The 27,322-nt window shown below is 36.1% G+C and overlaps 2 protein-coding genes across 2 annotated transcripts in view; one reads left to right on the top strand and one right to left on the bottom strand.

Annotated features, from left to right (window-relative positions):
- Positions 1-27,322, bottom strand: part of LOC148949608 (solute carrier family 2, facilitated glucose transporter member 1-like) — a 236,082-nt gene that overhangs the window by 142,948 nt on the left and 65,812 nt on the right. The gene's annotated exons all lie outside the window — the stretch shown is intronic.
- LOC148949609 (solute carrier family 2, facilitated glucose transporter member 1-like) overlaps positions 1-27,322 on the top strand; it is a 229,399-nt gene that overhangs the window by 38,861 nt on the left and 163,216 nt on the right. The window contains exon 2 of the mRNA XM_089093629.1: positions 11,022-11,188. Coding sequence (XP_088949755.1) covers positions 11,024-11,188 — 165 coding nt within the window. The 5' untranslated portion in view covers positions 11,022-11,023. The remainder of the gene's footprint in view (positions 1-11,021; positions 11,189-27,322) is intronic.

Below are 27,322 nucleotides of genomic sequence, written 5' to 3' on the forward strand. Positions count from 1 at the left end.
TTCAGCGTTTGCTTTTTGTTGTTTTTTTTTCTTCGGCACTTTCCTTGGTTACATTATTTAGTTTCGCTCTGAATAAGAGAGGCGTTTGTCCTCTCGAAATATTCGCTTTGTTTTTTCAGTATTTTCATTTGGCCTATAAAAACCCCATTTTTGCTCATTTTTTTTCTTTATGTGATGTCAGGCCAATGTGGTTTAAGAAATTATCTTCGTCATACTTATGGGGAGCATTCTACCAATGTTGTCACTACATTCATATCTCTTGTGAGAAAAAAAGCTAATTTGATTAATCAACAGTATTTTCTTCAAAATTGTAAAATGAACCGTATTTTACCCAAGTCAATACGACCTTCACTTCACTTAAACACACGTAACGAACGGCAATTTACAGAACGTAAAGGGTTTGGTATTTTAAATCATGTTATTGGCGACTGCAAAAGCAAGCGCTACCGGTTAAATCAGGATATTTTCAGGCTAGAGCGAGAAATATTAATTACGCTTTCTTATGCTGATTTTCATCAAATTAAGGCTATTGCTGAAAAATTCTTTTAAGCATGATTTTAGGATTTCTAGACAAAGACTTTTCGAAAAATTACACCGTTTAAAGTTGGAAAAACTCTCTAATAATCCACCTTTTGTCCCAAATTCGTATCCTGGTCCTGCTGTGATAAATCTCAGCTCCATGCCCCTTAAAACAGAGCAAAATCAGGTTCTGTTGAAAGGATTGAAATTTTCGATAGCCCCTTTGAAAATACCTGATAGTGAAATTATTGCGAACACAGAAGGGGCATTTCATGACTTTCGTGTGGATATTGGAGAGATTGCTGAGGCCAGAGCACAATTTGTTGAAACTTTGTTGGATTCGCCTTCTGTTAATAATCCTAATTTAAAAAATTTTAGTAAAAATGATCACTTGGTCTTACACGCACTACATAAAGATCATTCCAGGATTATTACGAAAGCAGATAAAGGCAATACTGTTGTTGTATTAGATTCAGATGATTACGACAAAAAGGTCAGAGAAATTCTTAATGATTCTAGCACATATGAACAATTAGCTACCAATCCCACAGAAAAATTTGTCCAGGAAGTCTGAAAAGAGCTTTCTTATCTAAAAGGAATAGGTGAAATTACAGATCAGTTGTACAAAAGGTTTTACCCACGCGGATGCACGTCCCCTCACTTTTATGGTCTTCCTAAAGTTCATAAGCCCGGTAATCCACTTCGACCCATTGTTTCTTCTTTTAATTCTCCTACAGCAAAAATAAGAAAACTCTTATCGGCTATATTTCGCCCACTAATTCAGGCTCAAAAATCCTATATTAAAGATCCCGCTGATTTTGTTTCCAAGGTAAAGCAAGTTTCGGTTAAACCAAATGCAAGAATTGGCAGTTTTGATGCAGATTCAATGTATACCAACTATGATCCTCAAAAAGCCGAACTGATTTTGAAGCAAAAACTTAATTCTAACCCATCTACATCAGAAAAATCTACTCTTTCGAATCAGACAATTCTTTCGCTTACAGCCCTTTGTAACAGAACTTCTTTTTTACTTCCATTATAGAGGCATTTTTTATAGACAGAAATATGGGCTTTCAATGGATGCCCCCCTTTCTCCAATACAGGCTGATATCTTCATGGATGACCTTGAAGAAAGGGCTATTTTGCAAAGTTTTTGTAAACCTTATTTTTGGGTTCGTTTTAAAGATGATGTTTTTTATTTGTGGGAGCATGGTGACGAGTCTCTGGGTTCTTTTCTTCACTTGTTCAACTCCTTGGATCCAAAACTCAAATTTACTCAGGAATCAGAGATAGAGAGGCATCTTCCTTTCTTAGATGTTCTGGTGCACGGAAATGATTCATGTTTTGAGTTTGGTGTCTATAGAAAACCCACATATAATGACCGTTACTTAAGTTATTCCTCTAATCATTCTCCTGCTGTGAAAAGAGGAGTTGTCACTTCTCTAGTTGATAAAGTATTGAAAGTTTGTTCAACACGTTTCTAGGATTTAGAACTCAGCCACCTTAGAGATATTTTATTTTGGAATGGTTATCCAATTAGTTTCATAAATTCTAATTAAATTCTAATTCATAATTTGCACTTTACTTTAAAAAAAATAATTTTTTTTACTTTTTATAACTTTAATAAATCAAATATTATTAAAATTTTAAGGAAAAAATACCAGCATATATATATTAAACTGACGATGCACATTCATTTGTATTTTTTTCAGTAAAGGTCAAATTATGTTCTGACCTTGGTAAGGCATCAGTGGCGTAATTTCATCAAAATCCTGGGGGGGGGACAAAGGTGGAGCCAATTTTCCCTAATCAAGTGAAAATGACAGTAAAAACTGAAAAATGAGCCATTTGATACCATGAAAGTACCATATAGTACTATAAAAGTATTATAAAGATAGTACTATAAAGGTAAATGTATACTAAGGGAAGCTGATACATTTCTGTTGATGCTTTAATTATGCAGGCTTATGTTAGTTTTGACAAAATTTTTAAAGAAACATAATTTCAGCTGGGGGGGGGGGGAACACAGGTCTGGGGGAGGGCAAACTAAGGGCTAAGAGGGGCAACCCCCCACCTGCTCAATAGCGAATTACGGCCCTGGAAGGCATAGGGGCTTTGAGCCCTACTCATGTTAGTTTCTGCTCATTTCGAGTTTGACTCAGATATTTATTGTTAATTCTGTTCGTTTTGTGTTTCATTTATTTATCGATGCTGATGTGTGGTAATTTTACGCTTGGTAGATTATTTGATTTTATTTTTGCTCATTTTTGGTTTAATAATATATATAAGAAAGAAACTAAAACGTAGTGCATTCCCTTTTGTAAACATCAGAAACCTACTGACTTTGATTGTAAATGGAGAAGAGGAAGAATAACAGAGACTATCTGTCTCACCTGTTAAAAAATGTGATTGTTTATTGTTTGATTGTTTTATTGTTTGTGATTGTTTTGACAAAAAAAATGAAGAGACTTTTGGGTAAACTGTCCTCCAACTCCTTACTGATTTCATGGACACAAGAAAAATTCAGGGCTTGGCTGTACTTTTGATACTTAAGGGTTTGAATCCCCCCCCCTCTTTCGAAATGTCTGTTTTTGTATGCGTTTTTTGTTTGTTTTTTGTGTAACCAAAACAAAGTAAAATAGCAGCGGTGCAGGTTGTTTGTTTTTTATCAGTTTTGCCATCAAAGCTGAAGATCGGTGATTGGCTGAGAGTTGCCGACATAGCCAATTATATAGAGTTGGCTTGTGGCGAATAACTGTTTTTTATATATCTATATATACAAAATCAAGTGAGTATGTGTGTATGCGTGGTATTGTGAGTGTGCACACTGAAAAATAAGCTAAACTAATCAAGTTTGAATTGTGAAATTTTGTGGAGCAATCTTGCAAGCAAGAGGGGGTCTGTGGAGTATAGAAGCTCTAAAAACTACCTAAAAAGGTCGACAAGCCAAAGATCTTGACTTGGAACTACATTATGAGGCCCTCATGCGGTGGTCGAAGGCCTGAGCTGCCGACCGTTGCGAGAGAAGGGAGATGACAAAAAGCCCCAGAAGCAACCTTTTTGCAAGCTAAAGAGGCTCTTTCACTATTTTTATATAAGCGAAATATAATAATGATTGTACCCATATATATTGGTTTATTGCTTAATGACGCCTAGATAAGGTCTGGCGGAGTCCAAGGGTAATGATGCCTAGAACTTTGTGTTTAAAATGTTCATGGAAGCCCTACTGAATGTCCAGAATTTGCACTAATATTTTTATTCAGATTGCTGGTTTTAAAGTAAAGTTTGAGTAGTTTGCGTATAAGTCCTGAAAAGCTCCTATCTCTTCACTTTATTTTTATCTTATATAAAGGTCTTGCTTTTTTTTTTATATATGTGTGAAGCTACAATAATGACAGTCGTCAAGTAGGGTTCTGAAACGTTGTCGCTCTGGAAGACGGAGGAGGATTCTGTTGGTGTTGTCTAGAAGAATTGCCTACGGATTCTTTTGAGAAGTCTCATGACTGACCGTATTTCGAAGAGTAAGCTGCTTGAAAAATGCGGTTCTTCCCGCTTTTATGGGTATAATTAGAGAAAGGTTGAGATGGCTAAGACACGTTCTGTGGTTGAAGGAAGACAGGTTGCTAAAGATCGTGCTTTTCGGCCAACCTTCTAGGGCCAAGCGAAAAGCATGTCGTCCCTGAATGAAGTGGGAGGAAGTTGTAAGGAAGGAGTTACGAGAAAATTTGGAACTTCCAAATATTTAGGGAGGGCAAGAACTCTTTGGTAGTTTGTTTTTAATCTGTTATTTAGAAACTTTTTGTGAGATGTCCTTCAGATTATTACTAAGGGATAAGGAAAATACCATTAGGTTATCTTCATTTGGAGAAATAAATTTGGAGTAAATTTGCAACTAGGTTGCTGACCTGACGGGAAAACCCCTTCCTGTTTATTGCAGAAATTGAATTTTAAAATAAAACACATATTTCAAATATAGAACATTGTAATACGAAAAATGAGTCAATGGGCCCCTTATTCTTTAACCATTGTTTTCAGGAATCAAACATTAACAGAAAGAACAGAAGATTGACTGATGGCATTCATCTCATCCCTATTGCTCTGGATTTAATTAAAAACACAGACATCGATTTGAGAAAAAATGGTTTCCGAATTTAAGTAAAGAGCGACATTTAAACTTAAAAGAAGATAAAGTACACATGAGGGGCTCTCACCCCTTCAAATCCTTGCTCTTTACGCGAAAGTTTGACTTTATTTTATGCCAATTGTTCAAAAACTGATGCTTTATGACAAGAGCAATATCGTAAAAGGTTTTAAATGATTTTTTTAAAACTTGTTTTTCTAATAACCTAAAAATGAAAGGGTGAGTTCAGCTGTATTTACTTTTTTAAGGTGATAGGTAAGTAAAACCCTTGTATATACAAACTAGATTGATCTGTTGTAGTGCTTTCAGAAATGTACTAGTCACATTTTAATGTAAATAGTAGGAAGTTAATGCGGCATCATCCCTTTTAGCGTATAGGATATTTTTTTCGTTTTTAGTACCGACATCACTTTCAACTTTCATTTGAAGCAAACTTCTTCAAATGAAGCAAATTTTAAATATTGGAAGCAAACTTTCGTTTGAAGCAAAATATCTACTTTCATTTTCGCTTGAAACTGTTTTTACTTCTTTAGTATTTACAAAACCGATACCAATAATCACGATCTATTAATGATTAAATAAAAAAAAAATTTTCAACTGAAAGTAAGGAGCGACATCAAAACTTAAAACACACAGAAATTATTCCGCATATGAAAGGGGCTGTCCCCTCCTCAACGCCCGCTCTTTACGCTAAAGTTTGACTCTTTCGCAGAACTCTACTTTATAAAACAACAAAAAACTTTAGCGCACAGAGTAGGGCGTTGAGGTGGGGACAGCTCTTTTCATATACGAAATAATTTCTGTTCGTTTTAAATTTTAATGTCGCTCCTTACTTTCAGTTAGAAAAAAATTGTTTTTTTTATTTAATTTCTGAACGTTTTTAAATTAATGCAGGTTTTGAATTTGGCTCACCGTATATGATGAATTAAAACGAAATTTACATATTAATTTTACTTTCTTTTAACTAATAATAACCTTATAATAACGTAAGTCTGATTTTTGGTCTAGTTTCTTAAGAATGACTCCTGGATCACAAAGGCTGTTTAATTAGAATAATAACCTCTTTTAAAAGTTAAAAAAGAAACCTTAGCGTAAGAGCGAGCTATTGAGGAGAGGCAACTCATCTCATATACGTAATTAATTGTGCATTGGCAGTTTAATATACATATATTGATATTTAGTAATCAAAATGTTAATAATATTTGATTTATTAAATTTATAAAAGAAAAACATTTATATTTTTTCAGTAAAGTGCAAATTTTGTTCTGGCCTTGGGAAGGCATAGGGGTTTTGCACCCAACTTATATTAATTTCTGCTCGTTTTGAGTTTGAGTCAGTTATTTATTGTAATTTCTGTTCATTTTGGGTTTCATTTATTTATCGATGCTGATTTGTGGTAGTTTTACGCTTGGTAGATTATTTGATTTTATTTTTACTCATTTTTTGTTTAATGGAGGCTTTAACTTTTCTTTGAAAATCTCATTTTGTGGAAAAAGTTTTTTTTAAATTAATTTCTGCTCGTTTTATATTGACATAGTCTTTTCAGGGAAAAATAAAATAATACTTTAAATCTTTTCGTTTTTGAGACTTTATAGTTTGGCCTTCTATTTGAATGCTGGAGAAAAATTTTCAGCAATTTTTAACAACATACACCCTTTTAAAAATCTGGACACAAATAGTACTGTTTAATTTAGTTTGATACCTTCTCTAGTTGACCTGAAATGGAAAACTTGATACTATTCACAAAAAATCTGTTTACTTTCTTTGATAGCATGGATACACTTACGCTATTTTGATTTGGTTAAATTTTCAGAGCAGAAGTAGCCCCCAAAGTTCGAAAATAATACCCTCAGTCGTTCTTGGGATACTGCAGAGATGCCTTATTTGGAATTAGCAATATCACGGTGCATTTTGATTTAATCTTAAGGCAACATTTATTTTTTAAAAATAATGGGAAAAAGAGAGGGTGGGCGTTGGAGGGTGGGAATGGAAGGGGGATTAGTTGCCCTCCAATCACTTTCGACTATTAAAAAAGGCATCAGCCCTTTCTATTTTCAATCGAAGGAGCCCCTTTCGAAGTTCCCACAACAACTCTTCGATACGAAGTGTCCTGGTCTAAACAACAACAACAACAAAAAATAACACTAATCACTTTCGACTATTAAAAAGGGTACTAGCCCTTTGAAATTCAAATCGATTGAGCCCTTTTTCAAGTTTCTACAACAAAGATTTCAATAAAAACCTTATATACCCCCAGGGTATAACGTATAACCCTTGCCTTGAGGGTTGTGGGGGAGTGTCCTCCTCAAAAACATATTTCCTATCTGGAAATCAACTACGCTGAACAAAATGGCTATCTCAAAATTTTTATTGGATGTGTTTGGGAGAATGATGGGCCCGGGAGGGGGCTAGTTGCCCTCCAATAACTTTCGACTATTTAAAAGGGCACTAACCCTTTGAATCTCCAATCAAATGAGCTTTTTTGAAGATTCTACGATAACACCTTCTATTAAAACCTTATATATCCCCAGGGCATAACTTAAAACCCTTGCCCTGAGGGCTGTGGGGGAGTGTCCTCCTCAAAAACATATTTTCTATCTGGAAATCAACTACGCTGAACAAAATGGCTATCTCAAAATTTTGATTGGATGTGTTTGGGGGAATGATGGGTGTAGGGGGGGGGGCTAGTTGCCCTCCAATAAATATCGACTATTAAAAAGGGCACTAGACCTTTGAATTTCCAATCGAATGAGCCTTTGTTTGAAGCTTCTACAACAACGCCTTCTATAGAAACCTTTTATGCCCCCAGGGGATAACTTAAAACCCTTACCCTGAGGGTTGTGGGGGAGTGTCCTCCTCAAAAATACATTTTCTATCTGGAAATCAACTAGCCTACGCTGAACAAAATCGCTATCTTAAAATTTCGATTGGATCTGTTTGGGAGAACGATGGGCGTTGGGGGGGGGGGTATTTGCCCTCCAACCACTTTCGACTATTAAAAAGGGCACTAGCCCTTTAAATTTCCAATCGAAAGAGACAGTTTTGAAGTTTCTACGACAACGCCTTCTATAAAAACCTTATATGCACCCAGGGCATAACTTAAAACCCTGGCCCTGAGGGCTGGGGTGGAGTGTCCTCCTCAAAAAAATATTTTCTATCTGGAAATCAACTACGATTAACAAAATGGCTGTCTCAAAATTTTGATTGGATGTGTTTGAGGGTATGATGGGCGTGGGGGGGGCCTATTTGCCCTCCAATCACTTTCGACTATTAAAAACGGTTCTAGCCCTTTGAATTTCCAATCGACTGAGCCTGTTTTGAAGTTTCTACGACAACGCCTTCTATAAAAAAAACTTATATGCCCCCAGGGCATAACTTAAAACCCTTCCCTTGCCCTGAGGGTTGGAGGGGAGTGTCCTCCTCAAAAAAAATATTTTCTATCTGGAAATCAACTACGTTGAACAAAATGGCTATCTCAAAATTTTGATTGGATGTGTTTGGGGGAATGATGGGCGTTGGGGGGAAGGGGTTTATTTGCCCTCCTATCACTTTGGACTATTAAAAAGGGGACTAGCCCTTTAAATTTCCAATCGAACGAGCCAGTTTTGAAGTTTCTACGACAACGCCTTCTATAAGAACCTTATATGCCCCCAGGGCATAGCTTAAAACCCGTGCCCTGAGGGTTCTGGGGGAGTGCCCTCCTCAAAACATATTTTCTATTTGGAAATCAACTACGTTGAACAAATTGGCTATCTCAAAATTTTGATCGGATGTGTTTGGGGGAATGATGGGCGTGGGGGGGGGGGGGGGGCTAGTTGCCCTCCAATCACTTTCTATTATCAAAAAGATCACTAGCCACTTCAATTTCCAACCGAATGAGCCCTTTTAGAAGTTTCTACGACAACTCCTTCGATACGAAGTGCCCGGGTATGGAGAAAAAAAACAAAAAAAACATCACATTGTGCCCACATCGTTCTTTACTTAGGCAGCGCTAGCGCGCTGCCTATGATATTTTCTGTACCTGTTAAGTTTCAATGTTGCTTCTTACTTTCAGTTGAAAAAACTTGTTATTTATTTAATTGCTGACCGTTTTTTAAATAATTTCGGGAAATTCAGCTCCCCCTCCCTGGAAAATTCCCTTCACCCATGAGAAATTTCTCCATGGAAAGATTCTCTCTCGTAACTTAAATTAGCGATATTCTAGGAGATCAAAAATATTTCTATGAAAATGAAACTCACAAGTTGAGCAATTCTCAAATCACTGAAATGAAGGAAAGAAAAGATCTTTAAAAAATATACATAATAATTCGTGTTCACTTTAAGTTTTAATGTTATTCCTTACTTTCTGTTGGATTTTTTTTTTTTTTATTGCATAACAACCACAAGCCGAAGACTTACAATATCTTTTGTTTATTATCACATAAAAATCATAGTTATGAAGCTTCTTAAGGTAAAATTAAATGCTAAGATTGACCGGAAAATAACACAAACAAATTATGGCTCATATCGGCCATTATTTAACAAAATTCGAACTTTGGCATAAAGAGCGAGGTATTGACGAGGAGGCGAACTTCCTCATTTAGACAATATGAGGGGGTTCACCCCCTCATCAATACCTCACTCTTTACGCTTAAGTTCGAATTTCGTTCCAATTCTATAAGAATGACCCCTGAATCACAAAGACCGTTTAATTTGAATAAATCGCTTTTTTGAAATTGACCTTATATGCCCCCAGGGCATAAATTACAACCCTTGCACTTGGGGCCCTGGGGGAGTTATCATCATAAACGTCCTAATTTCCAGAACTTTCAACTATGTTAAACAACATGGATATATGAAAATTTTGATTGAATGTGTCTAGTAAAATGGTGGGCGTGAGAAGGGCGTTAGTAACTCTCAAAACATTTTCAACAATTAAAAAATGCACTAGACCTTACAATTTCCAAAAGAATGAGCCCTTTTGAAGTTTCTACGACAACGCTTTCAATAAAAACTTTATATGCCCCCAGGGCATAACTTACAACCCCTGCCCTGAGGGCTGTGGGGGGAGGGGTTGTCATCCTTAAAGACCTAATTGCCAAAACTTTTAAATAAGTTGAATAAAATGGCTATCAAAGAATTTTGATTGGATGTGTTTTGGGAGAATGTGGGCGAGAGAGGGGGGTTAGTTGCCCTTAAATCACTTTTGACTATTAAAAGGTGTATTAGTCCTTTGAATTTTACATTGAATGAGCCCATTTTGAAGTTTCTACAAAAAAGTTTTACATAAAAACCTAACATGCCCCCAGGGAATAATTTATTACCCTTGCCCTGAGGGTTGTGAGTGAGTCCCCTCATTACGAATATATTTTCTATATGGAAATCAACTACGCTGAAAAAAACAGCTATCTCAAAATTTTTATTGGATGTGTTTGGGGGAATGATGGGTGTGGGGGGGGGGCTAGTTGCCCTCTAATCACTTTCGACTATTAAAAAGGGAACAATCTATTTGAATTTAAAGTTGAATGAGCTCTTTTTGAAGGCCCTAAAACAACACCGTCTTTAAAAACCTTATATGCACCGAGGGCATAACTTAAAACCCTTGCCCTGAGAGATATGGAGGAGTGTCATCCTCAAAAACATATTTTCTCTATGGAAATCAACTACGCTGAACAAAATGGCTATCTCAAAATTTTGATTGGATGTGTTTGGGGGAATGAAGGGCGTGAGAGGGGGGGGGGGGTGGCTAGTTGCACACAAATCACTTTTGACTATTAAAAAGGGCACCAGTCCTTTGAATTTCCAATCGAATGAGCCTTTTTGAAATTTCTACGACAACGCCTTCTATAAAAAAACCTTATATGCCCTCAGGGCATAACTTAAAACCCTTGCCCCGAGGGTTGTGGGGGATTGTCCTCCACAAAAAGATATTTTCTAGCCGGAAATCAACTACGCTGAACAATATGGCTATCTCAAAATTTTGATTGGATTTGTTTGGGGGAATGAAGGGCGTGAGGAGGGGGGGGGGGCGCGTAGCCCTCCAATCACTTTCGACTATTAAAAAGGGCACTATCCCTTTGAATTTCCAATCGAATGAGCCTGTTTTGAAGTTTCCACGACAACATCTTCCATAAAAACCTTATATGCCCTCAGGGTATAACTTAAAACCCTTGCCCCGTGGGTTGTGAGGGAGTGTCCTCCTCAAAAAGGTATTTTCTATAAAAAAAAATCAGATTAAAGAATCACATGTATTTCACTTTGCTTTCGGTATTAGATTTATTTTAAAGTTCCCAAACAAGCAAAACTGTCAACTATATACACCTAAACTTTGATTTATAGTTTTAAATTGTCGAAGCTTTCATCGGTTTTTTATTGTTTTTAGTTATGGAAACGGATCCCCTGTCATATGGAGACATAGAGGATGGCCGTAGTTTTTTACAAGTTCCCCCGAAGAACAAAAACATTTCATTGACGTCGTCTTTGGCTACATCTCTATCTGATTTGTCTCAAACTGCGTTTGTTTTGCCTAGACAGAAAAAAAGAGCTTTGGTAAGGTTTCACCGTTACTACTTTTTAGCTTGCGAAAAATAATTCAGGCAGAGAGATAGAGCAATCAGTATGAGCTTATAACGGCATTTATCGGAGGGGGGGTATTTTTCGATGGGGTATTTCCCGTGTGTGTGTGGGGGGGTACTTTCCACGGGGGGGGGAGTATTTTCCAGGGGTGGGGTATTTTCCGGAGGTAATTGCTGGGGGGGGGGAGTAAACGCCTAGAACCCGCAAATGTAGCATCCTTACTACAAAGCGTGTTGACCTCAAACCATTACAGTGATGTTTTATTGTTTTGCCAGGAAATATTACTGATTCTCTATGGTCTTATTCTATTTGGTAGAATAATTTGTAAAATCTGTTATATTTTGGTAAATTTTAGTATTTGGTATACTATTAACTTGGAATTATTTGGTAAAATAAATTTTTCTCTTTGGTAAAAAGCGAGTCAGTCAGTTAACTAAATTTTAATTTAAGGAGTAGATCTGCCGAAAAAATTCCGGAGAGGATCTAAGGTTCCAATTTTTTTTTCTTTTGTCATTATTTTTTTAATCAGGAAAATGTCACAAACTATCCAACTAGCTCAAAGTATTTCTATTATTATATGTTTCTGGTCCTTTAGGGGTTGGATAGGGGGAGGGTAAGTTTAGTCCCTCTTCCTTATGGGCACCTTTTGGAATCACATCCACTACTTAACAAAGATGATTGCAGTTGAACTACTTTTGATCAAAAATGAATTGATGCTGAAAACAGCAACATTATACTTGTTCAAAATAATCTTTCCGCCTTCTTGACAATACTATCTTTTTTGTGTTTTGTAGCTCTCAGAAAACGTCTAAAATACATTTTGCTCAAATATTGGTACTGTCAGTGTCGTCGTTTGGGAGAGGGCAGTTGCCCCCCCCCAATAATTTGGAAAACAAATATTACATAGCCCATGTCCCTTGAATCTCCGGATGTGGACCCCTCTTCTCCCCCCCCCCTCCCACTCAAAATGCTGGAGCTACGCCCCTGGGTAGTGCAACTTGGAAAAGTGAAATTAATGTGTATCGATGTGGGCAGCCCCTTTTTAAATGATTGAAAATACTTAGTTATAAAAGATTAGTTACAAGAATAAACACTTAATTATAAAAGTATGTTGTTTAAGAAATTAATTACATTCCTTTCGATTTTTTTATTTTTCATTATCTTGACAATAAAAAAAAATAATCAAAAAATAGCTCCGTAAACATGGCACGGAGACGAAAATTAATAATAAACTAAACGTTTCCGATCTTAATTTGGAGCAGAGCCAATCACTTCTTGGAGTCATTTACTAGGGTGAATGGCCTTACGTATTAGCTTATAATTACAACGCTTTTCGCTAATACTAAAACAAATTAAAGATTATTATTGTTCTTATCTTCATGATTAATTACCTAAGACAAGATTGCTGACATGAAAGTAAAGAGCTATGTTGAAACATAGAACGAACATAAATTATTCTAGAACCAGTTTAGACGTATTGGGAAGGAATTCCTTTAAAAACGCGTACAATTACCAACAGGATATATTTACTATCCTTTAATACATTTTGGTAAATGTATGCGAGATTCTATAACTGACATATGGACAAGGTGAACCCCCTGGTTGATTTCTTTTTGTAATGTCATTCAAAGTATACTAGTTCTCATTCCAAGTATACTAATCAATTCACTTGCAAATGCCCCCCCCCCCCTCCCTCCTGATTGTCCCATACATAGTCCCTAGTTATGTATTTCTCTTTACATCATTTTATTCGTACCCTATACCCATATATTAAATCAGTTATCTTCGCTGTCTGGATGTTATCTTCGTGTGGGATTGAGAGCGTAAATTACCAAAATATTTTTTGAAATGAATTAAAAATGTTTATGGTTGAAACATGATAATCTGATTTCTAAAATATCCTGCGTATTTTAAAGTAAGAATTGCATTGTTTTAGTGTTTTTTCTTAGTTTTTTTTTTATAAATTGCTTGTTCTATATACGAGACTATTATTGGGGGTGGGTATATGCGAATGAATTGATTATTATATTTGAAAAAAGCGCAAAATTATTAAAATGCCAAGTGTAAAAAGCATTGATTATTATATTTGGAAAAAGTATTAAAATCTGCTTATTGTTTTCTTGACTGAAAAATTATGGCTATCCTTCTTATGATAATCTTTGCTTTTTGGGTAGTAACAAGAACTTGTTGAATACTTCGGGTGTCACGCTATGAATACGTTGAATAGTTAAAATAACGATAAAGAACAACACTATTCTGTTTTTATTCGTCTTTGAAACACAGCAATACTAAGTTATATATTCGGGAGTAGATGTAAGCACTGTTTATTCCTATTACATTATATCTACTAATGAGGTGACTAATCAAAGAGAAAAAGTGCTGTCTCTTCTAATCATACATCAAATAAGAAAAATCATGTCAAATCCTTAGACCATTGGTGTATTATCTATGACAGCTTAGAAAGCAAAGCTGGCCACCATGTGGGTTTTAGCCCACGGAATATTTTTTGCCTGCTGATTTGTTGGTTATATTCTCAGTAATTCTCACTGTATAGTATGAAATGGTGAAGGAAGGTAATCTTTTAGCAGCAAACTATTTTATACTTTGAAAGAAACCAGAACAACCAATTTTGGTTTTGATTAACCGTCTATCAGTTTTCTGAGAACAATGTCTCAATACGATCACCAAAGAAAAAAAGTTCATCTTGGACAAAATCCCGAAGAAGGGCACCTTAAATACCAAAACAGCCAATTTCTGTGTCATGATTTTGAATTAGGGGGGGGGGGCAGTTTCGTCTGTAAGACATGTCTTATTTTTGGGGAATCCTCCTAAGAAAGTTTATTTGACATTTGCTGCATAAATGATTACGGACAAAATATGAGATGGCGCGCAATATGTCTTGAGAACTCAGAGGTTTCACTTATAGCTTTACGAGATTTATAGATTTTGTCCCTGTTCAAGTCAAAAATTGTCATTTTGCGACTGTAAATAATCGAAAAGACACATTGTGTCTGCTAAAAAGAGCAATGGAACGTAAAACTTATGCTCAAACCATTTATCTTGTGTTATTCACTGTGCGATTTTTTGATGTGATTAATTAAAAAAACTTTTCCACAAAATAAGTTTTTCAAAGAAAAGTAAAGAACTCCATTAAACCAAAAATGCGCAAAAATAAAATAATCTACGAAGTGTGAAACAACCACAAATCAGCATCGATAAATAAATGAAACCCAAACCGAACAGAAGTTACAGTAAATAACCGAGTCAAACTCAAAACGAGCAGAAATTAACATGAGTAGGCCTTACAATCCCTACGCCTTTCCAAGGCCAGAACATAATTAGCACTTTACTGAAAAAATATAAATGTTTTTACTTTTATAACTTTAATAAATCAAATAATATTAACATTTTGATTACTAAATATAAGTATATGTGTTTTAAACTGACAATGCACATTCAATTGTATTTTTTTTTCAGTTAAGTCCAAATTATGTTCTGACCTTGGGAAAGCATAGAGATTTTGAGCTCTACTCATGTTAATTTCTGCTCGTTTTGAGTCTTACTCGGTTATTTATTGTAATTTCTGTTCGTGTAGGGTTTCATTTATTTATCGATGCTGATTTGTGGTAGTTTCACGCTAGGTAAATTATTTGATTTTATTTTGCTCATTTTTGGTTTAATGGAGTTCTTTACTTTTCTTTGAAAAACTTATTTTGTGGAAAAAGCTTTTTTTAATTAAATTCTGTTCATTTTATATTGACATAGTCTTTTCAGGGAAAAAGAAAATAATTTTTTAAATCTTTTCGTCTTTTTTGTAAGACTTTATAGTTTGGCCTGCTATTTGTATGCTGGAGAAAAGCAACACACACCCTTTTAAAAATCTGGACACAAATAGTAGTGTTTAATTTAGTTTCAAACCTCCTCTAGTTGACCTGAAATAGAAAACTTGATACCATTCGCAAAAAAAATCTGTTTACTTTCTTTGATAGCTTGGATCACTTACGCTATTTTGATTTGGTTAAATTTTAAGAGCAGAAATAGTCCCTAAAATGTGAACATAATACATGAGTCGTTCTTGGGATACTGCTTAGATGCCTTATTGGGATTTATCATTATCAGATTCCATTTTGATTTAATCTTAAGGCAACATTTAGTTTTAACATAATGGGTAAATGAGAGGGTGGGCGTGGGAGGGGGACTAGTTGCCCTCCAATCATTTTCGACTACTAAAAAGGGCATTAGCCCTTTCTATTTTCAATCAAGTGAGCCCTTTTAGTAGTTCTTAAGACAAATGATTCGATATGAAGTGCCCTGGTCTAAACAAAAAAAAAAAACTAGTATACATTGTACCCACATCGATATTTACTATAAAAATGTCAAGCCTTCCAATCACTCTCGACTATTAAAAAGAGCCTTAGCCCTTTCAATTTCCAACCGAATGAGCCGTTTTTTAGTTTCTAGGACAACGCTTTCTATAAACACCTAATATGCCCCAAGAGCATAAATTACAACCTTTGCCCTGAGGGCTCTGAGGAGAACGTCATCCTCAAAGACCTAATTTCCAGAACTTTCAACTACGTTAAACAAAATGGCTATTTCAAAATTTTGATTGGATGTGATTGTGGAAATGGTGGGCGTAATAGGGGCGTTAGTTGCTCTCCAATCGCTTTCAACCATTAAAAAAGGCACCAGCCCTTTCAATTTCCAATCGAATGAGCCCTTTTGAAGTTTCTACGACAACGCTTTCAATAAAAACCTTATATGTCCCCAGGGTATAACTTACAACCCTTGCCCGGGGGGGGGGGGGTTGCCATACTCAAAGACCTAATTTTGAGAACTTTCAACTACGTTGAAGAAAATTACTATTTCAAAATTTTGATTGGATATGTTTGGGGAAATGGTGGGCGTGAGATGGGTTAGTAGCCCTCTAATCACTTCCGACTATTTAAAAGGGCACTAGCCCTTTCAATTTCCAATCGAATGAGCCCTTTTTGAAGTTTCTACTATAACGCTTTCTATATAAACCAAATATGCCCCAGGGCATAACTTACAACCCTTGACATGAGGGCTGTGTGGGGGTTGCCATCCTCACAGACCTAATTTTCGGACCTTCCAACTACGTTGGAAAAACGGCTATCTAAAAATTTGATTGGATATGTTTGGGGAAATGGTGGGTGTGAGAGGGGGGGGGGGTGCTTGCTATCCAATCACTTTCGACTATTAAGAAGGGCACTAGCCGTTTAAATTTCCTATCGAATGATTCCTATTTGAAGTTTCTATTACAACACTTTCTATAAGAAAAACCTTGCATGCCCCCAGGGTATAACTTACAAACCTTGCCCTGAGAGCTGTGGGGGGAGTGTCGTCTTCAAAAACATAATTTCAAGATTTTTTTACTACTACGAACAAAAGGACTATCTGAAAATTTTGATTGGATGTGTTTGGTAAAATGGTCGGTGTCAGAGGAGGGTGATTTAACCTCCGATAGCTTCTGATTATTAAAAAGGGCCCACACACTTCTAATTTCCAATCGAGTGAGCCCTTTTTGAAGTTTCTACAACATTACTATCTATTGATACCTTATTTGCCCCAAGGGCATAACTTACAACCCTTACCCCGAGGGCTCTGAGGGGGTTATCATCCTCAAATACCTAATTTCTAAAACTTTTAAAGACGTTGCACAAAACGGCTATCTAAAAATTTTGATTCGATGTGTTTGGGGAAAAGGTGGGCGTGAGAGAGGGGTTAGTTGCCCTCAAATCACTTTTGACTATTAATCAGGGCACTAGCCCTTTGAATTTCGAATCGAATGAGCCAGTTTTCAAGTTTATACGACAGAGCTTTCAATAAACACCTTATATGCCCCCCAGGGCATAACTTACAACCCTTACCCCCAGAGCTGGGGGGGGGGGAGTCATCCTCAAAGATATAATTTAATCCCGAAGATATAATCCCGACCTTTCAACTACTTTGAACAAAATGGCTATCTCAAAATTTTGATTGGATGTGTTCGGATAAATGGTGGGCGTGAAAGGGGTGTTATTTGCCTTCCAATGACTTTCGACTATTAAAAAGGTCACTAGCCATTTCAATTTGCAATCGAATGAGCCCTTTTTGAAGTTTCTACAACAACGCTTTCTATAAAAGCCTTATATGCCCCCAGGGCATAACTTACAACCCTTGCCCTGAGGGCTGTGGGGGGTTGTCATCCTCAAAGACCTAATTTCCAGAACTTTCAACTACGTTGAACAAAATGGCTATCTCATAATTTTGATTGGAGGTGTTTGGGGAAAAGGTAGGAGTGAGAGGGGGGTTAATTGCCCTCGAATCAGTTTTGACCATTAAAAAGGGCACTAGCCCTTTGAATTTATCGAACGAGCCTTTTTTGAAGCTTCTACGACAACGCTTTCTATAATAACCTTATATGCCCCCAGGGCATAACTTACAACCTTTGCCCTGAGGGCTGTGGGGAGTGTCCTCCTAAAAACATAATTTCTATCTGGAAATCAAAATGGCAACTACGCTGAAGAAATTGGCTATCTCAAAATTTTGATTGGATGTGTTTGGGGAAATGGTGGGCGTGGAAGGTGTGTTAGTTGCCTTCCAATCACATTCGACTATTAAAAAGGGCACAAGCCATTCCAATTTCCAAACAAATGAGTCCTTTTCGAAGTTTCTGCAACAATTTCTTCGATACGAAGTGCCCTGGTCTAAGACCAAGAAAAAAAATAAATAAATAATACATTGTGCCAACACCGTTCTTAACTTAGGAACCACTATTGCGCTGCCTATGATCACTCACAGCTAAAAAAAAAAAAAAAAAAAAAATACCTATGACTCTCCTTCTCAAGCCAAATACGAAATTTCAATTTCGGATAAAAAGGATTCAAAAGAAAAATATTTCTGATCAAATAAGCCCCGTAGAACAGGGCGAAAAATTGCAAATGAATTAGCGCCACAAATAAATGCTTTGGTTGGATAATTAAATTTTAATTGAGAGTGAGTAAACAAGAGATTTAGTACAGATTATGGAAAGATGAAGTTAAGTTTTTCGTATTCTTTTTTTTAATCTTATTTTGATTTTATCTTTACTCAACTCAGCAATGATTCTTGTATTTTTATTTTGAAATTAAAAAATCATAACAATATGATCTGGCGAATCTGTCGCTCTTGCCATACATGATATACAACGAGCTTTTGACTCATTAATACACGAACAGATTGTACTTGAAATGGCAAAGCGTGGCGTCCAATATGACACACTCTTACCCCTGAGAGTTATGTATGAAAACCTTGAGGCCGAAATCAAGATCAAGTATGAGAAGCAAACAGATTCCGTTAGAATCCCAGTAAAGAAGGGTGCTCGTCAAGGCGCACCTACTTCTGCTCCAGCTTTCAATAATAGCGTGAAAATTATCACAAGAAAATTATCTAAAATCTTGCATTTCTAGAAGTATAGATCTTTCCCTAGTTTGCTTTGCTGATGACTTATTAAAAATTGCCCGTGAACTTGGAGGAATTGAAGAGAATTGAAAAATTTTTGAAAGAGAATATGCAGCTATTGGTCTTGAATTCAACGCTTCTAGGTCGAAAGTGCTATTGTTCAACTGGTCTGAAACACTGAAGCCCGAATCCATCACGCTCAGAAACACTAACATAGCACCAGCTGACCATATTACATATATAGGGTTACCCATTGGTTAGACACTAAAGTACACAAGAACACTACTCGTTAAGCATCTCGAGAAACGAACGGGCTTTGTATATAGCAAAATGGTAGCAAAGAAATTCAGCTTTAACCGAATGATCTTAGCATGGCTCTACAACGCACTGGTCCTCCCTCACTTTTTGTACCTCAGCCCCTTCTGGCGAACTTTCCCGCAAACTACGAAGCACAAATTACGGTCGATATTCTTTAAATACGCAAAATACCTACAATGGTTTCGACCCTGGACAAGCAACACTTACCTGATCAGAAAATACAAAATAGTTGATCCCACGCTTACAATAGAAAAACAAATTCAACAGTTTAACAGGAAAGTTATTAGTCACCAGTGGCATGCGATTCTCCAGCAATAGTTCATGCTACGCACTGTCATTAGTAGAAGTTATTGCTGTTATGTAGTTGTGCATTTATCTTTATTCAAGTGTGTTTTTCTTTCTTTTGTCTTTGCGGTACTCCGTCTTTTTTGTTGTCTGTATGATGGGATACAAATAAATAAATAAAAAATAAATATCAATGAAAACACCGATGCGACTGAACATTCAAAAATTTACTGGCCAATATACTTTCAATAACCTATGCCTTTCCTCGCAGTGAAGCTTATTAGGAAGCAAGTATAAAAAGAAAAAAACTGTTGCCTATACTATTTTGAAAGCATTTAAAGATGGTCCTCCCTAGAACAAAGTTTGAATTCGCCTTGTCCAAAAAGTCTTCAAAGAACAGAAGAAATAAATGTTATCAAGAGAAGCAACATCTCAGCAAGGTATTCATGTCGTTAGGAGTACTTCCGTGTACAGAAACAAAATAATATGCGATTTTTGAGGTCCTGTCCATTCCAAAGGATGGGAAGTATCATCAGTGCAGACAACATTACATCTCTGCCTTTTATCTGCACTTCTAGGCACCTACCTTCTGTGCCCCTTCTTTTTCAATACCTCCAGTCACTGAAGTCTCAACTCTAATGTTTTCCTGAACACCCTGAACGGGTTTTTTCCAGCGTTGCCCCAATTTATGAGCAATTAGTTGCTACTGAAGCCCAGCTAGAGAAGACAAAAAGTGATTTGCCTGAGAATATAACGCAGAAAAAGACTGAAAAGTTTAATGATGCAAGGTCAATGAAAGAGCCTGCTGAACTAATAATCAGCCAGGTTTATGATGCAATCTCACTCGAGTTCAATCCGAAGTTTGCGAAAATTGAGCGGGCTTTAAAGGGTCTAAGAACTCAAATTGAGAACCTCGAAGACACAATCATTCGAGTTGAAACAAAGCTGGATTATTTTGGTCAGGAGTCCCTACTCGACAGCCTTGTATGTCATGGGGCCAAACTGTTACCCAGTGTGGAATGTCGCACGGCAATACTTCAAATTCTGAACAGCAAAATGTCTCTGACTGAACTCTCACCTTCTGATCTAATCAATGTGTACCGTCTCCGCCTGAATAACCAGACCCCACAGACTGAAGAACGTTCTTCTAGAGTTGCTCCGATCATTGTTAAATATTCTAGCAAAGATGTAGCCCGAAAAGTGTTTAAAGCAAAAACCAGACTTGCATCTACTATTATTTTGACATCGGAGTCCCTAACAAAGTGTCGCCGGGACATTTTGAATGCGGCTAAAGACAAGTACGGTCAGCGTAATGTGTGGTCAGATCAGGGTCAGATATTGGCAAAGCCTAGTGTAGGGTCAGCAGTTAAAGAAAATGAGGCCTATTGCTGATTGCATTTAGTATTAGAAGTTATGATTTGTTTGTTTGTTTTGTTTTTTTTTTTTTTGTTTTTTTTTGTCTTTTTTTTATCCTTCTGTCTCTACTTAATTTTCATTTTTTTTGTCCCTTTGTGTACCTGCTTTTTTTATTTTTTTTTTCCTCTCCACCATTACTTATTTCATGTTAAATTGTTTGGGCTTTATTAGTTTATTTCTTTGAATTTGAATTTGTTTGACTCTAGTTCGGGTGACGTCTCATCCTGGGGTCAGCGACTGCTTCAATTTGAAAATAACACAATAGATTTTCTTAGCTTGATTAATAATTCAGTACATCAGTCTAATAAATCAATATCAAATCCCCATTTTTCAGTTAGTAGCAAGTATGTATCGGATTTAGATCGAGCATTCAAACGAGATGCTAGTTTTTTTTGCTTCAGCTTAATGTAAAGGGCCTTTGTTCTTCCTTTGATGAGTTGAAAAAATGGTGCGTAGTGGCCACCCTGATTTTATTGGTCTTTGTGAGATTTTCCCTGATTCGAAAAATGAATCTCTATTGCATCTCTCTGGGTATAAGATGGAATGTTTAAATCGAAGTAGGATGGCAAGAGGTGGCCTTGCTGTTTTTGTTTCGAAATGTCTTCCGTACTCTGTTAAACGTAACCTGTCAAGAAATGAAGAAGGAATTTTTTAATCTATATTTATTGAGATTAAAACCCAAGCTAAAGCTTGGATTGTTGGTAATATTTACCGGTCTCCTAGAGGGTCTGTTCCCTCTTTCCTTCAGATTCTTGATGAGGTTTTGGAAACAATCCAACTTCATACATGTGAACTTGTCGTTATGAGTGACTTCAACTTTAATTTGTGTGACCGGAGGTAATCCTCGTCCTTGGATTTTCTTTCAACAATGCTCGCTTGTGGAACATTACCTTCTGCATGCATTCCAACTCGCATTACTAACACTACTGCTTTTTTGCTTGAATTTTTTTTTTCATCGTTGATCTTGGTGCAAAATATTGTGTTGACGAGTGATATCTCAGACCATTTTCCTGTTTTTTCCACGTATGATGTTTCCGATGCCTTCCCAGGGAGGAACCAAGGAGCTGGTTTTTCCGCTTTAAAATTTCATGGTCAGGGTTTGCATATTCTTAGGTCACGGTTGGCGGGTTGTTTGTGGAGTATTTCTGAAAACGAATCTGATTTAGATTCTTTTTTTAATTCTTTTCATGATACTTTGAAAGAAGTTGCCTTGGATACATGTGTTGCACCCCAGTTGAATCCGGCATCGAAAATAGCAGCCCCTTTGAATCCTTGGATGACTCTGGGGCTACTTAAAAGTTGGAGGAAGAAAAATGATCTTGGAAGGGTTACAAGTCCTCTAAGCCATCTTCTGGTGATTCTCAACTTCGACTTTTCAAAGCTTATAGAAGAGTTTACAATTCGCTTTGCCGAAATTGCAAATCGTTATTTTATTACAGAAAATTCTCTGCGTGTGGTAATGACATTAGGAAGACATGGCAAGTGATCAATTCTGTTATCAGGCCATCTCTTCTGCCTCCTTCTGTCCCTTCAAGTATTGTGGATTTTACTTCCTATTTTGCTAATATCGGCAAAGCTACAGCCTCTTCTGTAAGTCCTTCTTCATCTCTACTTAACTTTAGGTCTTACCTTGGACCTCCTTGTCCTAAATCAATGGCATTAGAACCTGCCTCTGAAGCTGAAATAGCCAGAATTGTCAATGGTTCAAGGGGTTTTTCATCTTCTGGCCCAGACCGTATTCCGACTAAGGTTGTAAAGTTTATTTTTCCTGTCATTATTTTTGCCCTCACGAGACTTATTAATCTTTCCTTGGAAATTGGTGTATTCCCAAGTGCTTTTAAGCGTGATCACGTTATTATTCTTTTTATAGGTGGATCAAGGAATGATCCTGCAAGTTAGCGTCCCTTATTTCTTTTATCAATGTTTTGTAAAATAGTTAAAAAAGCTATGCTTTCTCGACTTCTTAATTTTCTTAATTCTAAACACTTTTTTCATGATTTTCAGTTTGGTTATAGGGCAAAGCACTCAGCTGAGCATGCATGCGCAACTCTTTTGAATTATTTACATTCAGTTCTTGACTCTGGTCTGATACCTGCTGCTCTTTTTCTCGATGTACGAAAAGCATTCGACTCCTTAACACATAAGATACTTCTTTGGAAACGGTCCCATATTGGTATAAGAGGGAATGCTTATTCTTGTTTCTATGATATTTATCTGGTCGAGTCATCTCGGTTGATCCGCACTTTTTTAACCCTTCGGGAATAGAGTTTGGAGTTCCACAAGGATCTATTATTTTGCCGATACTCTTTTTAATATACGTCAATGACCTTATTAATGCGGCTCAAAATTTAAAACCTACCATTTGCTGTCGTCTTTTTCAACCAGCATCCGTCACTAATTGTGACAGGAGTTCGTCCTTACCGGATGCACTTATTATTTTGCTGATGAGAGTACTCTTGGCACAGCTGGTAGAACTGAGTCTGATCTTCGTTCATAGATAAATACCCTTTTTTAAAGAGTTATCCAATGGTTTGATGTAAATTATCTTGCCTTAAATATCGGGAAGTCATTTTTTCTCATTTTCTCCAGAGTTTCAAAGGCTTTGCTTGATAAAAATCTTTCCTTTAAGCATCATATTGACCTGATTAAAATGAAAGTCTCCAGGAGTCTTGGAATCCTTAGAAAGCTTAAACACATATTTCCAGGGTCGATTCTTAGAATCTTGTTCTACAGCCTAGTTCAGTCTTATGTTTCATATTGTTATATTATTTGGATGTCAACTTTTACCTCGTCTCTGATGCCACTTTCATACCTTATGATAAAGCAAGGTCTCTTATTAAGGAAACTAACCGTTCTTCACTTAAACCCTTGCTTGATTTGAAATCTCTCTATTTTGTTTCTTGTTCTTCTTTCATCTTTTTACACTTGCACGGCCATCTTCCTGCTTCTCTATGTAATAATATATCTTTTGTTTCTGATAAATCGATTTATCATCTCCGCACTTCCAGCAATTTACAGGTTCTTCATACTCCATCAGTGAGGTCTGATTTCAACCCTCTGACAACTTGCAACATGATTTAGAACACACTCTATGTGTCTGCACGAAGCTGCCACTCGTTTGGTATGTTCAAAGATTATGTTAGGGATTTTCTAGTTAGTAATTAAGTTGTTTTCTTTTTGTTTTTTTTTATTTTGATCATTGTATCTTATGATTTTTTTATCTTATTATTTTTCTTGTGTTGAGTCTCTTACAGGTGTGAATGTATGATGTTGAAAATGTTTTGTTTTTTAATTATTTGTTTCTTTTTGCGTTTCTCCCCGATTTTTTCCTGGCCATAGAGCCTTACGGGGGAGTTTATATTAAAGTGTAGCCTATTTTGTTGAGTTTATTGATTTAATAAAATTGATTGATTGACTGATTGATTGATGCCTAGTTCCTTAGTGCTCTCTCCAGCTCTATCTTCGTTTTTAATCAGTGTAGTGAATACGTCTAGTAAAATCATTTCTTTTGTATTAAATTGACTTTTGAACTATGCTCTTGAATGCTTATAATATATGATGTGTTTTTAGTTCTATTGTCGTCGTCGGTGTGGTATTTACTTTTCCTGTTCTAAAAACAAGCTAAGGGGTCTCAGACTGTCTGATGAAAGTATGTACGACATTTGTACCTGTGAATCAGTAATGGGGTGCTACGCAGCATTGGCTACATTTGTTCGATCTGTAAAACATGTAGCGCCAAAACCACAAGGAACGCATAGGTTCGGATATAAAGTTAATGTTTGAGGGCAAAGATAAAACCTAGCTCCTTCATCTTTATTTTCAACCCTCCGAACATGTAATTAGTGTAATTTAATATTCTGGGGGAAGATTGTCCCTAAAACCGCCCCCTGGATCAGTCCATTGGAATGCACAAAATTAGTTATAATCTTGTTCACCTGGATCAGCCCATTGGAATGCACAAAATTAGTTATAATCTTGTTCACCCTTCCTCACACTCTATTTTTATTCAATTTTTTTAGACTATTGCAGTGTGAAAATAAGCATTTGTTTATGATTTGGATTGGTTTTACAATGTTGCTCCTTGATTTGCCAGTAAATATGAAGTTGCCAGTGACTGTTAACTTGTTAATAAATGAAGGGAAAGATTAACTTTCGATATCAATCTTTATCAGGTCGTATTAAGAGCACCAAGGACATCAAAATAAACACCTGATAGAAGTGTTAAAAACACCAGGTACAATAAACAGGGACTACAAACAGCTAAAAAAGAGGATTGACAAGGACACCAAACAGGGATTGAATAGAACTAAGATGGATCTATATTTCAAAATAAAACACCACGGACTTAAAAATAAAGACGATATTTGCCCCCCTGGATCCATGTTAGGCCTATTCATACCTGTAATTTATCCGATTTTTCTTTCAGTTGTTTTAAAATTATGAATTTCTAAGGTATATCGCAGTATTGTTAATGTTGTCACGTTAAACCATGAAAGTAGGTGAGCAAAACAAGGTAGTTAAATTTTGTGTCAATTTCGGTCTATAAGAAATTCAAACTGTATTTTTTCCAAGATCACACTGCCTTTCTATGACGAAACAAATAAGAATTCCAATAAGGATAGGTCCTTTAATTAGAGAGTGAAAAACAGATACAAAAGTTACTGGATATTTCGAGCACACGCATCAGTGATCATCATTAGCAGCGAAACTAAAGCATTAATATTAAAACAAACTATGTTTATACAAAGGAAAATAATTGATTCCGGATCATAGATGGTTTCCAGTCCATTGGCTTAGAGAAACAATTAACTGGGTTCATTCAAAATGTTGAGTTCTTTAATATTGCCGAAATGTAAAATGAATTTTTAATGAAGGTGGCACAATATACAGTACTTTTGTCTTATAGCCACCACACTCAAGATCTTGTATCGCGAACATCAGACAACAACTGGTTTTTATGGTCTTTATACTAGACAATATTAGCTTCGGCTCGGTGGGAAACTATATTGTAGCTATATTTTAATTAAACATTTGGTTGGTATTTTGGTTAGGTTAGGTTAGTTTAGGTCACGTATTTAATATAATGCGGTCTGGGCGGCACCCTTGCATAATTCTTTGTTGTAGTATACATAATTTTTGTTGATAAAGAATTATGTTTTCATTATATTTTGTTTTATTTAAAGTAAACTTATTACTGTAAAATATAGTAACATCTCGCTTGCAAGGACAAGAATAAAATTTAAACATATTCTTCTTCTTCTCAGGATGTAATTCTTCTCAGTATTTAAACATATGTATACCATGTGCTGTTATTAAATATTAGAGAACCCTATTGTAAAGAATGCAATGGCTTCAGCCAAGAAGAATATGAAAAAACATGCAGAATTTCCATCGATATGAACAATAATACCCCTTTCCGTCCACCTGAAATCCTACAGTGAAAATACCATTAAGGATTTTTTCAACAAAACTACTGTTTATTGAAAACTTTGACTAAATGTTCAAATTTCGTCTAAAATATTAATTGCAATCTAACATAATAATTTGTAAGCAAAAAAAAATGAAAAAAGGGATGCTACCAATCAATTTAGAACCTTCGATGCTTAAAAATTATCAGCAGGAAATCGGGGATTTATGGGGATGGTACCCCACATCATATTTCGTTTAGGCTTGAGCATGATTTGAAAAACAATGAGAAATTAAAGTAACTACAAGTTTTTTTCAAAACTAAGGAGTAATATTGAAGCTTGAAAGGAATAGAAATTGTACCGTATATGAGAAAGTGCTCCTCCTCAATCACTCACTCTTTACAATAAAGTTTGACTTTTTGTTCCAATTCCTTAAGAATGACTGCAGAGACACAAGGGCAGTTAAAGTGGAATAATATGCTTTTTCTAAAGCACTAAAAGAAGTTAGTGTAATGAGCAAGAGGGTGGAGAGGGGGCAGCCTCCTCAAATACGGACTGAATTAAGTTCGTTTTAAGACATTTTTCGGCATTTTTATAAATGAAAAAACATAAAAGTTCTATAAGAACCTAACTATTTATAATTTTTAAATGCTAATTTAAGAATTAATGAAAAAACAATTTGATTAAATCTGTACTTTTTAATTATTTCCATTTAAGTAATTATTCTTTCAAGAAATAAATTTACCAATTATGTGAAAAGGTAAGCTTTTAAACCACGCATTATCTTTGTCCAAAAGACACAATGCGATGTTTTATTTTGGAAGTGAACATAAACTACCACCACTACCACTAATCATTGCAGCAAAAATCATCCAAAAATTACCAATTATGAGAAAGGGTAAGCTTTCAAACCGACGCACTATCTTTACCCAAAAGAAGCAATGAGAAATTTTTGTTTTGGAAGTGACTTTAGTCTACCACCACTATTACTACTTATTGCAGCATAAAAGTTATCTGTGGCCAACACAAAAATGGAAAGCCGTGTTAGTTTCTTGGCTGTAAGGGTGTCAAAGACAACCACTTGCTCTCGAGGGAGAAAACCTTGCGACTGGCAGGTCTGGACCCGAATCTTTGGAATTCTCAGGTGCGGCCTTATCCAATGCGCTGCCACACAGAGCCTTTGTACAAAAAAAAAAACAAAAAAAACTATGGGATGACAACTGCGGATAACTTCATA

This window comes from Artemia sp. Qi Xiang Cuo, chromosome 8 (assembly GCF_049724085.1).
Source record: "Artemia sp. Qi Xiang Cuo chromosome 8, ASM4972408v1, whole genome shotgun sequence".
Classification (NCBI taxonomy): Eukaryota; Metazoa; Arthropoda; class Branchiopoda; order Anostraca; family Artemiidae; genus Artemia; species Artemia sp. Qi Xiang Cuo.